Source organism: Agelaius phoeniceus, chromosome 11 (genome assembly GCF_051311805.1).
Source record: "Agelaius phoeniceus isolate bAgePho1 chromosome 11, bAgePho1.hap1, whole genome shotgun sequence".
In the NCBI taxonomy this organism is placed as follows: Eukaryota; Metazoa; Chordata; class Aves; order Passeriformes; family Icteridae; genus Agelaius; species Agelaius phoeniceus.
Genome location: NC_135275.1, coordinates 10,026,786 through 10,041,479, shown reverse-complemented (window position 1 = coordinate 10,041,479; position 14,694 = coordinate 10,026,786). Strand labels below are relative to the sequence as shown.

At 35.7% G+C, this 14,694-nt stretch overlaps 1 protein-coding gene across 1 annotated transcript in view; it reads right to left on the bottom strand.

Annotated features, from left to right (window-relative positions):
* The window catches only part of CACNA2D3 (calcium voltage-gated channel auxiliary subunit alpha2delta 3), a 385,949-nt gene that overhangs the window by 66,831 nt on the left and 304,424 nt on the right, over nucleotides 1–14,694 (bottom strand). Inside the window, exons 22-27 of the mRNA XM_054640357.2 lie at nucleotides 14,563–14,608; nucleotides 14,313–14,410; nucleotides 13,282–13,375; nucleotides 11,631–11,726; nucleotides 10,356–10,477; nucleotides 9,724–9,804 (exon numbers count right to left, since the gene is read on the bottom strand). Coding sequence (XP_054496332.2) covers nucleotides 9,724–9,804; nucleotides 10,356–10,477; nucleotides 11,631–11,726; nucleotides 13,282–13,375; nucleotides 14,313–14,410; nucleotides 14,563–14,608 — 537 coding nt within the window. The remainder of the gene's footprint in view (nucleotides 1–9,723; nucleotides 9,805–10,355; nucleotides 10,478–11,630; nucleotides 11,727–13,281; nucleotides 13,376–14,312; nucleotides 14,411–14,562; nucleotides 14,609–14,694) is intronic.

The following is a 14,694-nucleotide window of genomic DNA, read 5'->3' as shown; positions in this document are numbered from 1 at the left end:
TTAAGTATCTCAGTCTTAATCTAAATCTAGCAGATATTGAAAACAATCAATTACTGTCTGTCTTTTCTTTCCTTTTTTTTTTAAACTGCTAAGTACTTCATATCATTATTAGGCTGTGTTCATTCTTCTCTGTCCTGAACTAAATAAACCAAGCTGTTTCAAATTTTTCCTGCAAGACTACATTCTCCAAAATTTTTTCTCTTCCTGCATTCCCTGGAGCCTTTTCAGTTCTTTTACATTTTGTTTAAAATATGGTACCCTAGACTGGGAACATTGCTTCAGCTGAGACATCATCGGCACAACATTTTTAGAATATTTATATTTTTTACAATATCCTAATATGTAGGATATTTGTATTAAGGCTCTTTAATCTGATCTCTTGATGTTTACTTTTTTTCTTGTAAATATTTGGTAAAGCTTAACGAATCATCTAATCTACTTTCAGAACTAAGTCATTTAAATATGTAAATCTACATTTTTTTACTCTTTTATCCATTTACTGCCACAGCATTTTGCAAAGCAAAACACAGTTTTTCAGATACAGAAGATGGAAATAAGACAGGATTGGATCTTATTGCCCATTGGCCCAAAAATGAGTTTGGGGCCATGCCAAATCACTGTTTTTCCACAGTGACAACCTAAAATGAGCACAGTTGTACCCAAAGTGTATATCCTGAGATGAAAGCTAATAAACTTCCAACTCCAGAGAGATTTCACCCTCAATGTTTCTAACAGGCTCAGACACAGCAGCACAGCTTCCATCACAAGTCATTTCACACTTCTGATATTTTCAAGCAAAAGAAAAGCAAGAATTGACTTGAAATTTCCTAGTCAGGAATAACCCAGAACATTTTCCTAGTCCTTAAAAAAAGAGACCTAGCACCAAAAACCTTTCAGACTTTCCTCACTGTATCATCATTCATATATTTTAAAAAAAGAAGAAAAGGAAAAAAGAAAACGAGGGAGAGTCAATGAAAGGCACAACAACATTTAAAGGAATTCATTCTGAGTCACATTGAAGATGCTTTGGGGATTTTCATGCACACACAAGGCTGTAAATTGATAGGGAGTTCTGCCAGAAAGCAAAGAATTAAGTATTTCCATTAGTTCCCTCTGCTGTGGGAACAGAGCAAGCCAATCCATGCAAAATCTGATTCCATACTTTCTAAAATGCTGTTTCCCAAAGGAAAAACCAAAAAAACCACCTCCAAACAAAAACAAACAAACAGGAAAAAAATCACAGGGAATTTTTTCATTTAATGTTAATAAGCCTGTATATTATAGTTACCATGGTAAAAGCATTTGTAATTAAGAAATCCAGCAATTTCTAATGATGAGGTAATAGCAGAAAATGAACAGAGAGAAGAACTGATTCAGTTATTTAATAAAAGTAAAATATTTATTTTTCAGTAGAGGAAATAGAATTTTCATCTACTGATAAACAGAGATAGAAGCCACAATTTGTTGTTGATAAAAATTATTGACTACAACAAGTGGAAGACTGAATATAGGGAATCCTCACACAGAACTGCCCTTAATTTATAAAGCTTAGCAATGGACATCTGCCACTGAAATTATTTGTCTGCACAGATTTATTTTTCAGATAAAGGATCCTGAGAAAGCTTTGTTGTCCTTCCAGCAATCTCATGAGAGTATTATAGTAAGCACAGTATTTTTTTCTAATCTCTGTGAAAAACACTTTTCCCCAAAGTCAACAAAATATCAGGACATGCTACTCTGCAAGGCATTTGCAAAGGCAGGGAAAACACACATATTGTTGCATTCCTGCCTTTCATATAAAGGCTCATTATATTGCTTTGTTTACAGAAAAATGTTCTAAAATTTCATTTTAGAACAAAAATTGAAGACTATAATACATCCATGTTCTTTACAGAAAACGACTAATAGCATCTATATTGAAAGACACAAAGTTTAAACTGAGACATAATTGCTTGCCATATTTGTCTTTCCATTGAGAGCTTGCAAAAAGTCAATCAAAATTCAGCTTCATTATTCTCTAGTAATACAATGGCCAAACAAAACCTGGATCTCTCTTCTTGAATATCAAAGTAGCACATTTAGTGACACTACACATAGCTTATCTCTGATTAACAATTAACAGGAAAATGACAACCATTACAATAATCTAATTTTTCTCCTTGTCCAGGAGACAAGGACACACAGGCTTTGGTCAAGCATCCAAGAGGGATGCCTACTTTTACAACTTGGATCTTTTCATTTGGTCAAAAGTGGCATTAGCAACCACAACCTTCAGAGTTTTGGTACATCCTGAGTTTGTCTAACCTGAAATGTGGCTGCATGTTCCCCAGATCATGGGGAAAACAGGCAGCAACAGCAGCCACAGTAAACCACAGCAAGGGAGAAGGTGGAGGAATCAGAAGCTCACAATAAACAAACCAAAAATACAAACTTGACACCTCTCCTCTCTCAGTGGAAGCTGTGGTTTTGCTCTCTCATAGTGATTGCAAAGGGATCCCTTCACGTTTAAGGTCTATGGACACTACGTGCTCAACTCTTCTGCAAAGGCTGTCATCCTCATTTCAAGGTAAAAACATGAGAAAAAACATTGTTAATGTTTGGAAATATAGTCCACTGAAGGGAAGATAAATTAATCAGTTCTCAATACTTAAAATTATAGCAATGTATTCATATTTATGATTGCAGCATTATTTGAAGTTATTATCCAAAGGATCCAACAGCTCATCTGCTGCCCTTGTTCTGCTTGATCTGCAATCAGGGATTTATTTTGCTGGCAGCAGAAAATGACCCTAGAACCTGATTGCTGTTAGATCACAAGGATCTTCCTCCTCCACAAATTATGTAGAACTGAAACCCAACTGACCAACCAACAAACCCCAACAGCAAAGCAGAAGTGCAGAAGCAAAGGGCAGATGCTCTCTGCCATTCACTGTACATATTAACTGGGATACATCTGCTGAAGTCCTGCATTCTTTAAAAAGCAGTGCTGAGAAAAGCCCAAGAATTAGATAAATACAGGTTAAATTCTCCAGTTAACACCAGCAGAGAACTGCCTCAAAAAAGCAGAAGCACTATTAAACCATTCCACACACTGATTCTGTGTGGGGAAATGAACTGAGAACAAATGCAAATGAATGCAAATGTCTGAAATGTGAAATGTCACTAACTTCAGCTCCCCTGTTCAGCCCACAGAAAGGGACAGGGCTTCACCTCATGCTCTAAAGCATCCAGTGGAGGAGTTTACCTCTCTCCACACTCCTCCTCCAAACCATCTTCCCCAAGCAATTCATCCCAACATGTGAGTTGCTTAATGTTAGGCTGTACAAATACTCGTCTCAGTTTTCCTAAAGCTGGAAACATTAGTCTGTATACCAATATTAGATTTATGGATACAAAAACAATATTCAAAATGAACAAGAAACTCTGGAAAAACACGAAGTCGTGGTTTTCACCAAAACATGAAAAACATTTTGAGGGATTTGCTAAACGCTACTGCTGAATATTATATTCTGTGGCTTATAATGGGTAGTAAAAGTTAGGTAAATCACTCTCCTGCCTGACAAGAAAAGCATCTATTTTAGAATGCCTCAAAAATTTGCTTGGTGTGTCATTATGATGACATATTCATTTTCCCCTAGGCCTCCATATTAAAATGCAATTTTATAGATGGTATCATAAATTTTAAGGAGTGTATATGGCATTGACATTTGCCTGAATGTTCTTAAAAATAATATGAAAGCAATACATGTGGAAAAAAAAATAGGAGAAAGATGTCCAAGAAGAAAAGAGCATATGTATTTGCTCTATGTACTACTGTAACATCAGCAGATTTCAGTATTTATGGAACTTTTACAGCATCTGTCACTTCTAGAAATATCAATAGTTCAAACTACTTTTGATTAAGTACTTGAGAGTCACTTTGTTAAAAGAGAGATGTGCATGCAAAGCCAGTTTAAATTAATTTAAAAAAAAAACTGGATGAAGTGTTGAGGTCACATAGTTAAAAAAATTAACACAAAAAAAAGGGAAAAGGGGGTGAAAAAGAGAGTTTTTGTGTCATAAAAGTGCATATTTGCAGAAATAAGGTGCATATTTTCCCCCATGAATTTTTAAAAGAATCTTCCATACTTAGAGCCTGGATCAGCAGAAGTCTTAGTTACTGAAAATCTGGTATGTTTACAAATTTCCTTTTTAAACTGCTGTCCTGTAGAGTCTGATTTAAACAGGAAGAATGAGCACCTGAAGTGTGACCAGCCTCAATATGACTGATTTGTATTTTAAAAGTAATATGAGATTTTGGATCTTTCCTAATTTCAAGGCACAGTTTGACTATCTTGAACAGCAGGATCACCAGGGTCACTTTCCTCTGGCCAGAATAGAATAATTCCAAATTGTGTGCCATTTCTAACAAATCAGTGATTAAATGAAGTCCTCACTATTTCTTAGCTTAGCTTATGGATATGAACCTAGAAGGAGATGCTAAATCTTCAAGCTGATTTATTCAAAATACCTGAGGCCTTTTAGCATTTTGACTAGGAATATTTAACATGGAATAAGTGAATTTAATGCTATACTAAAGTCGGGTTTTAACGTTATATAAAAGGGAGAACAAAGAAAGTGATGGATGAGGTCACTTGCAAAAAAAAATCTCTCTCTAACCAGGGTTTGGAGAAAAAATCCTTGCATTTGTATATGGGTTGCTTATAAAAATAAAGGATCAAGTTTGAAAAGTTAAATACTGGAAAAGTTAAATACTGGATCATGGCATTACTTGGAACAGTTTCTTTGGGAGAATAAAACATAGCATTCTTGTTTGTATAATGAGTATTTTTGGTAAGAGCATTTAAAATCCCACTGTCAGTGAACAGAAGAGGACTGACTGCCTTTGTCTCAGTTTCAGTAACACTCCTACACCTGATAGAAAGAATTGCTTATTAGATATTAAACATAATTTAGTTCACATGCATACACACACACACACATATATATAAATTAGTGCAAATTCTTTTTTTATGCAGGTTCATAAAGGGCAGAGTCAGAGCTATGGCAATGCTTAAATGCACATCCCCAGAAACCACTCTTCTGTAATAGAAAATGACTGTAAAATGCCTTCATCCTCACAGAACTGGAATGCTTTCATTTCTCAGTAATTCAGCTACAGTGAGCTTCTCTTACTATAGTATTTTAGTTAAGCTGACATAAAGCATTGTGGACTTATTCATTTTCAGAAACTACAGGTCTGATGTGCTGGTAAAGCTTTTTATCCTTTTAAAACAAATAAATTCAGCTGCTACTTGATTTGAATTGACAGGCCACAGAAGGGCACGTGCAAGAAGGGCTCATTTAGGGCTTTCTACTTTCTAATTTCAACTTTGATAAATAGAAGTCCAACACAAAACTGACCATATTAAAAAAAAAAAAAGGCAGAAAATACTTCTTTAGATATTCCTTCCTTGTACTTAGGTACCATACAAACAAAACTTTCTTGCAATTCTACATTTGCAACAACTGGACACAGTTCTGGGTAATCAGCTCTAGCTCAGATTCTCTCAAGATTTAGTCCACTAGACTGGACTAGATGATCTTAAGAGATCAATTCCAGCCTCTACAATTCCTGTATCTTACTGTTCTGCACAAAATGGGGCAAAAAAAGATTCAGGAAAATTTCAGCTTTTCTAAGCAGCTTTGTATTAAAGAAAAATGGACTATTCCTCCTCATCTCCTTCAAATTTTAAATTTTCAGTGACTGTGAGACTAAAGACTTTGCCTGTGCATGGTGTAATCCTTCATTCTTCTGACTTAGTGTCCAGAGCTTTTTACTAAGCCTGCTATGGACTTTTCCAATGAGGCCTGAAATCCAGGTTCTGCTTGTTCAATGAAGAAATCTTAAGAGGACTTGACAATTTTCATCAGACATTTTCCTCTTTTCCTTAAGAAGATTATGTCTGTTCTGTTGCCTTTTATTAAATGTACCAAGGAGCTAATTTTCATGTTTTCTGTGAACAGTGATGGCCTCTTTCAACAAGAGGGGCTCTTAAGGTCCTATATTTTGCTGCAGCTTTTGAACTAAAATGCCTCTACAGGGAATTGCATTTTTGAAGGTTCACATATTTTGTCAACACTCAAAATTTCAAGAGATAGCCATTTTTGGCTTTTAGACCCTGCTTTGCTCCATGATGACTTTAGTTTGCTTGCTTCCATCCCTGTATCTTCTTCAGAACTTTCAAGGTGGGCAGTACATTTAATAGTTGTTTTAATAAAATCATACTGATGAAACCATCATCTCTTGGCGAAAAATGGAAACAAACACATACACAGCATGTAGAAATCCTATGCTGCACCTATCCAGATGCCTCTGTGTTTGCCACTTGAAAGTCAACATCCAACTCACCAGCATAACTCAAAGCATACAAGACTGGAATGCTGAATTCCACCAACATTTAGCAGAAATGTACTGCCCTTCGTGTGAGCATCATAAAGCACAGTTCCACCTTGGCTTGCCTCAATTTTAATAGCTAAATCACTATCTAAATCCAGATATTCTGTATTGGCTTCAGCTTTGTCACCCAGAGGAACACTACTGTTCCAGGAATCCCACTAAATTTCAACACTGGGGTCTGAAGTCATTCTCCTATTTTTAGTTGTTGTTAAGAAAAAGAAAAAAAATCCACCATCTTTTACTCTTTACTTTGTAACTGGGGCAGTTTAAAGATGCTCAATATTTCAGTGTAATATTGATATAGAAGACATGGCCACAGAAAACACTCAGCTAAAGCAATTTTCAACAAAAATGTGCTCAAATATAAAGAAAGCCCTGTCTGCAGTACTACTGTCACTTCCCTCCTGCAACTAAACTGAATTCTGTGTAGACAGCAATAAATGTGATGCTACTACACTTATATTAAAGATTTATGAACACACCTTCTATCAAAATTTGGATACATTGAAGTAAAAAAAAAAAAGAAAATCACAATCTCAATTGCAAGAAGCAGGAGAGGTTTTAGAAAAAAATTACATGGGCTTTTTGCCAAGAAGCAAAGGCATTCTGACAGGGAACTGGTATTAGGAGGTACAGATGGTGAAACAGCAGCAACACTCAAGTCCTCTGTAGTTACAGTTGCCAGACTCACTGATTTCAGAATTTTTTGCCTATTTTATGCAGTTGAATCTTTGCTATTTGCATTAAGCCTTAGATTTTTATATGAAATTTGTTATAAGTGATGGGTTTCCAAATAAAAACACAAAACCCTACAACAACAAACAAAAAAATCCCACTACAAATGAACAACAAAAAACCCCAATAACTCCAAAATAAATTAAAAAAAAAACCAAAACAACAACCCAAAACCCAGTCTATGGATTTTGCAGTAAGTGTTGGTTTTGTTCCTTTTTTCCCCTCTCCTGGGCAGGAATAACTCAGTTTTCCATTTTATAACAATGTTCTTGTTTCTTTCTGCCAGATTTAAACTGTAGTAGTGATCTGCAATAAACAACATTCTGGCACAGCTTAATTTTCAGTCAAATCCCTCTAGGGAACAGAGTGATTTAACATGAAATGTGTATCCCGTCCTGCTGCTTACTGTAATCTACTCAGACCAAATGGGGATAAGGAATACTTACTTTACACAAATTAAAATGAGATGTTTTGGCCAAATTTGAACTCCAATGGAGGCATTTGAAAACATTACCCATAATCTTACTTTAGTCTCCCAAGTCAAGCTAATAAAAACTTCAAACTTCTCCCATATATCGCTGCTCCAGTTTCTGCCTCCAAATCCATTTTGCTTAACACAGAATATTGTCAGCTTTATAATAATACCTAAAAATTGAAGTACAGGCTGGGCACTTTCTCGAAAGTTTTCTGAGGGAAAGTAGGAATGACAAGTCCCATTCATGCTCTTAAGGAGAACAAGAATACTGCCCCTCTTTGTCTCTGAGAGGCTGTAGCTGGGTCAGCGACGCTTTCATAGAACAAAGTGTGTATGGACCCAAAGTGAATTCCCCCCAAAAAGAAAGTCACCTAAAAACATGCAATACAAGAGGAAAAGAAAAAATTATTCAAAACAAACTTTTAAAAATGCTTCATATTGTAAACAAAATATCTAGCACATAAAGTTTACAGAACTAGAAATAAAAACCCATTGATATGCTGCAGAGTGAAAGTACTCTGCTCTTGTCTTTCATGGCATTATGATTTTACAGATACCATGGAAATCTTCTCCGTGCTTTGGCACTAAAAAACTTTCAAGACCCTGTGTTTGTTTTAGATAGAAATTATGTGCCCCAAGCAGTTTTAAATGTTCAATAATAAACAGAATTATTGGGGGAATGCAAGCAACACCTGCTTTTCTCTTTTACAATTACTAAAAAACAAACCCCAAAACTTGTTGATGGTGTATTAGAGATAATAACATGTGATACCTTCTCAAAGTTAAAACCAAATTGCAAATAATTGTGAGAAAAGAATAAATATCAGGATATCTACTAACCCTACACGTTTTAGAGATGATGGAAAACTTCATGATGAAACTTTTTCTAACTCTAAACAACTGAGAATTCTAGAAATAACATGTCAACCTTCTTCCTTGTACAGTGAAAAATCTCAATTACATCTCCAGCACTTTGTAGGTAACTGCATTGACATTAGTTTATAAATGCTATTTTATGCTTTAACAGGAGTATGAAATCAAAATTAAGATTTCATGAAATGTTGTAGAGGAGTTCAATAATTTCTGAAGAATGCATCTTGTGGATTGGAGTCAGAAAGCTGCTTTCCTATTAACCTTCTAAAATCTTTTCTTATTAGTGGAAATATTCTGTGTTTGAGGAAATATTCTGTATTTGAGATTTCCCATTTTTCTGGCACATTCTTGTTCTTTCAGTATTGTATTCACCGCATTTTTAATAGTATTTTAAATACAAGAAAAAAATTAGGTGGTTCTTGCTTTTGCAGTAAGTATCTAATTTTTCCTGAGATAAGAGAGCTTGGATTCTGGCAAAATAAATCATAAGGTTTATCAAAATTCTTTCCTTCTTCAAGGTCAGTAACCATTGGGAAGTAGAAAAAACTGGTGAGATAAGCATCAGAATTTGAGTTAGGAACATCCAACCATTTCAAAATGACTTACTCTCGTTTTGAAATCAGTGTGTTTTATCTATATTCTGTAGCTGCCACACTTCACCTTTTCGTCTTTAGGTACTCTTATACTCTTGGCTGACAGACAGTAAAGCTTTTTTATTCAATTTCTCTGCTCTGAACAAACCACACCTCTGATAATCTACACAAACTCACCACATTGTATTCTGTTATAAAACAATCCTGGTATAGCACAGAATTTTCAAACATGAAGCCTGGGTGGAATATTTACACATCAGATACTCCTTTCTTATATTTCCTTTTCCTTATCTTAATAATCTGATTCATGATGATATAGAATTTTTTCTACCAAAAATGCTTTACAGATAATGGTAATTTCCATAAAGTCAAACTCAATAGCTCATAGGGAGGTTTGAGATTACATTAATAAAGGATCAAGTTCTTGGGGAGAGGAAGCATTAAATGCTCTCCACACTTTGAAATCCAATTATATTTTATAGGTGCAACTGCATCTTCCTCTCTCTTAAAAGATTTGATATCTACATGTGCTAACCCAAAAGAGAAAGTGAGAAACTCATAAACTGATTAAAAAAATTAATTACATGTAAAAACTACAACAATTGTACCTGCAACCACTGGAGATTTCCTGTCATCCAGAAGCTGAATAGCAGTACTGGCTGTCACCACATTGCTCTTGTTAGAAGTTTCTGTGGGGTGTGTTAAGGAGGAAAAAATTGAAACAATCGATTGCAAAATAAGGAAATTTAGGTTTTTTCCCCCTGGTTTTAGATAACAGTCTATGTGGATATAGTGTTCAGAAAATAAACATGCAACATCACATATGCACAGAACATACTGGCACTGACATTTTAAATTCCCCAGCATGCCAAAAACAAGCTTAGAACACTGAAATGAGCCATCAGATTTTGTCTGCCCTGCTAAAAGGGGCAGTGAAGGTGACGACTGGCAGGGCTTCTCAATAATGGGGACATTGACTCTGTTGGACTTGTGTTGCTTAAAATATTTGTTAAAATGTGATTCTACCTGTGCAAATACTAAATGAAAAGTGTCACACCACAATTTGGGGTTTCATTTGCAGCCCCATGAAACACGCCTGGGTCAAAGTAGCTGCAAATTTCAATGCCTATTTCAGATCAATATTTGAGATCAGCTACAAAACCCACTCTGTACAGACACTCTTGGGATCCTTTCAGCATCATGCATGGTTCAGAATCCAAGGAATGACAAAATTACAGACCCGTGCTGAATGGGATTGAGTAGACAAAACTCCCAGGTATTTGTTCAGCAGCTCTTCTGTACCAGAGTGGGAAATGGTCAGCATTAAAAATATTTTCCTTATCTTCAGCTGTCAGGAAGTCTCTTGAGAAAAAAAAAAAAAAAGAAAGAAAACAATTGTTGTTTGTTGCACAGCACATAATGGTTTCTAGCTTTGAAAAAGGCTAGAAACAACAACAACAAAAAAAACCAGCAATCTTTTACAAAAGAAAATGGTTTAGCACAATTTTTCTCATAATACTTGCTCAACAAAAGAGTTAAATTTAGTTACTGATAATTATTTGTGACACATAATAACTTTTGTTGTGAAAGACATAAAACATAAAAAGCACTAAAACCAGTACCTCTAAGTACCACTGAAATGGTTTTTACTGATTTATATAAATAAAAAAATGCTTTGACTAAAAAGCCTTTTTCTTTCAGCACAATATAAGAACTGTGAGCTGCACAAGGTGGAAAAGGCACTGGAGATCTGCTAGTCTGTTGCCACTAGCATTCACTCTTTTTTACCTAAAAAAGGTAATTTTACAGCCCATGTTCAAAATGCAATGTAGGGGGTGGTAGTCGACAACCAAATACTTTATCCCTCAATAATTTCAGGCAATGTTGACAGAGAAAATTTATGCCAAGCTCAAGTATAATGTCCACTCCATTGTTCTGGTTTTCTGTCTGACAGTAACAAATTGTAGTGCTGTTGATGTCACCTACTTGTACAACAATATCTGTCCTCAGATAAGCCCACAGAAATTTATACTGAATCATGTTAGTTTATCATAAATATCAAACACAGATTTTCTTTTATATGCATAACAGCTCCACTGGATTCCTTGTTCTCCAAGGAAAATGGGAAACTGTTGTATGATGAGGTCTCCTGATTGCTCTTTCACCAGTCCAATTCTGTCCCTTGGCTTTACTTCAACACCAAAAATATTTTCCACAAAAATGATGCAAAATCCCTGAAATAGCCTACAGGTATTTGTTTTCAGGTGGTGTAGTAAAAGGTGTAGCATGTTTGTAATTTCTCTGGAGAGAGATGTGAGGCTGCAGGTGTGTGTGCAGGGAAACCAGATTTATAGGCTGCAGGTGTAAAATAGCTCATTGTTCTAAATGTTCCAGTCAAAGAAATAATTTAAGGGATCTTAGGATATCTAACTTGCTCTGTGTGAAGGCATCATCAAGTAAACTAATTTTTTCCTGTCTTTTCTGCCCTGGCTGCCAGGCACAGTTTGTTACTCACTGGTTGGTCAGCTGCTCTGGCCCCACAAAGAGGTTGATCCGAGAGAGCCCAGTCCGTGTCCCAAGGAAGGCAACTTCCACCCCCTTGTCAGAGTTCCTGAAACACAGCAGAGCCAAAGCTTCAGACAGCAAACAGATAAAGCTGCTTCACTGCCACAGAAAGCACAAGTGTACACATCTTTGTGATTATTCTATGCATAGTTCCCTTATTTATTGGTTTATTTTTAAATGTTGGTTTTTTAAGTTATAGTCATCTGGGTTTTGATGTGTGCAATGTAGAAATGCTATTTAGACTAAGAATCCCTAAAAGTCAGACAGAATAAATTTTGTAGGATTTGTAGGAAGGGATTATATGCATGGAGTAATAGAATAAAAAGGTGTTGCATAGCTACATACCAACTATTTAAAAACCAGTGAGACACAGTGATTCTGAGATGGGCAGGAGGTCCCAGTCCTCTCAACATTTCTGTGCTATAGTTATGCTTCAAGTCATAGCTGTGACTATTGCTCAGGTAAGCAAACATTGTAAAACAGGCAGCTGAGAGTTAAACTGAGCTGTCATCAGAACAGGCTTTAGCCCCTATAACTTGGGAAAAAGCCATGGCAGGCAGCTCCAACTGAACTCCTCTGGTGCACAGGTATCGGTACCAAGCTGGTTTTATATGGCTGCAAGAACTTCAGTCCCATTACCACAAAACCAGGCTCCAGAGCCATTTTCTCGTTTCATTAACGAGACAGAATGAAGAAAAGTCAGAATCTGAAAGGGCTTCAAAAATCTCCCCCTGGCATCATTCCACAGCTGTCCTTGTGCTTTGGATCTGTTATTTCATTGTGTAGGATGACACTTGCACCTCTCAATGGCCACAGTTTATTAACATGCAACAATTTCTTATCTTTATCTTCCCAGAGAAGGCTGGATAGCTCTTTGATGAACCAGATCTTATCAGGTTGCTTTTATTTATTCATGTTGCTTTTATTTATGCTGTACAGCAAAGTATTTTTTCATTCAACTTTTAGAAAACGGTTGAAATTGAGGAAAATCTAATCAGGATAATCTCCCAAATTGCCTTTCAACCACTGTATTTCATGCAAACTGCCAAGCTTAATACCTGTTTACTCCAATATGGATAAAACCTTGTTACTTAACACCTTAATATATCATAGCACAAATGAATAAAGTAGAAGATATAAACTCTGAAAAGGACTGGCTAATTTCCTGACTCTTCCTAACAGGAACCTAGATCCCAAGTAGTTCTGGAAAATAAACATATCAAGGATTAATAAAATTATTTTCCAGAGCAAGTTTTTCTATATATAATTTATTCTGAGATAAAGAAGCAATTGCATCAATAATTTTGGTAAATTTTGCATTAAATTTCCCAAGTGCCCTTTGTTAAAAATACACAGAAGTATAAATTTCAATTAGGGTACAATTTCACCAGTTTTTCTGTGGAAATTTCATCTAATCATGACATACTCTGCAAGATAAACACTTCACATTGAACTCAAACTTTGTGGCATTTATGATCAGAGAGTTACTGTAATATTTTCATGGATATCAGGACTTGTAAGACATTCCACCAGTTCATTAACATAAATAATAAAAATACAGCCATGACTGATGAATAATGATGGACACAAAGATAACTTACTCTGATTTATTCAATGCTAGACTGGTCCAATAAGCTTCTATTGGTGCACTCACAACAGCATCAAACAAAACTTCCTGGATCAATTCTTTATCACCTACCGCAGAACAATAAAATCAGTAAATGTATGAGCATATAAAGACTTTTTTTAAATTTTAATAGGTTTTTCTTACATTTTATTTCATCTGTGACATGCTTTCAAACTTTTTGCACTACAAAGCATTTACTGCATAATATTACACTGTATTTTACCACAATGCAGATTTTCACATATAATTTCATTGCATTAGTAACAATTTTAGGTCAAAACCCAATGATACTCCACTTTGTGTAACTCATTCATGTGTATATTATCTAATGCTCATGTCTGCATGTGCCATAAGGTTACAACAAGTAGGTCTAGTAAGAGTCACAAAAGCTCTGCATTTCTGCAAAAATACAGAATATGCACCTATCTGAATTTTTTATTCTGCTTTGCAGTTCAGACATGCTAATTACATATGCATCCTCCCCAAAATACTCATGAAATATCAGGTATATTCTTTAGAGGCATGATCCAAGGATGGATTCCCATCAGTCCTGTTTAATTTATAAAACCAGATGGGGTGATAATTTTGCACAGTACAGCTACATCATCTGAACAGAAACTTGAATGTTTGGTACAGGCACATAGCTTACTGTAAAAGTGAAAAAATTGTATCAAAATTAATACTACTAATAATGATACATAATTAATTCTAATAAATAATATCTTTATTGATACCCTGAGCAAAGCTCCAAACCATATGAAATTACAGCATCAGCTAAGCAATCCTATCAATGGTTGAACTAAGTAGCTTTGCATTTTGTGGAAGGTTAAGTATGCCAGTTTTTGGCTGGATAAAGCCTGCAAATCCACATTTAACCCAGTACTTGCATTGGAGCAGGGGCTCCTTCACTGGTTGAACTAAGTAGCTTTGCATTTTGTGGAAGGTTAAGTATGCCAGTTTTTGGCTGGATAAAGCCTGCAAATCCACATTTAACCCAGTACTTGCATTGAAGCAGGGGCTCCTTCCCTGTGAGGTAGCGTTTGATCGCTTCCAACTGAGTCATCTGCCGGTGCTCAGGGTGCAGGTCAGTGTTGCAGTAGGACCTGTGAACACGTTGTCAAAACAGTAAAAAGTTATATGTACAAGCACAATCTTTCTTTGTCTTTGAACATAAAGAATTGGGCTCTGCAAGCACAAACAATATGAAACCAAGGAGGGTAACAGACACTAATTTCATGCTTTATTTAAGGCTTACCATTCGTCTGCTAAAGATACATCAGGGTGTTCTAAATCATGTAAACCTGTAACAGGAATAATAATGGGTTATTTAGGGAGAAGTCTGGGTAACAGATGGTTATTTGCATACACTCCATAATATAAACCCTTC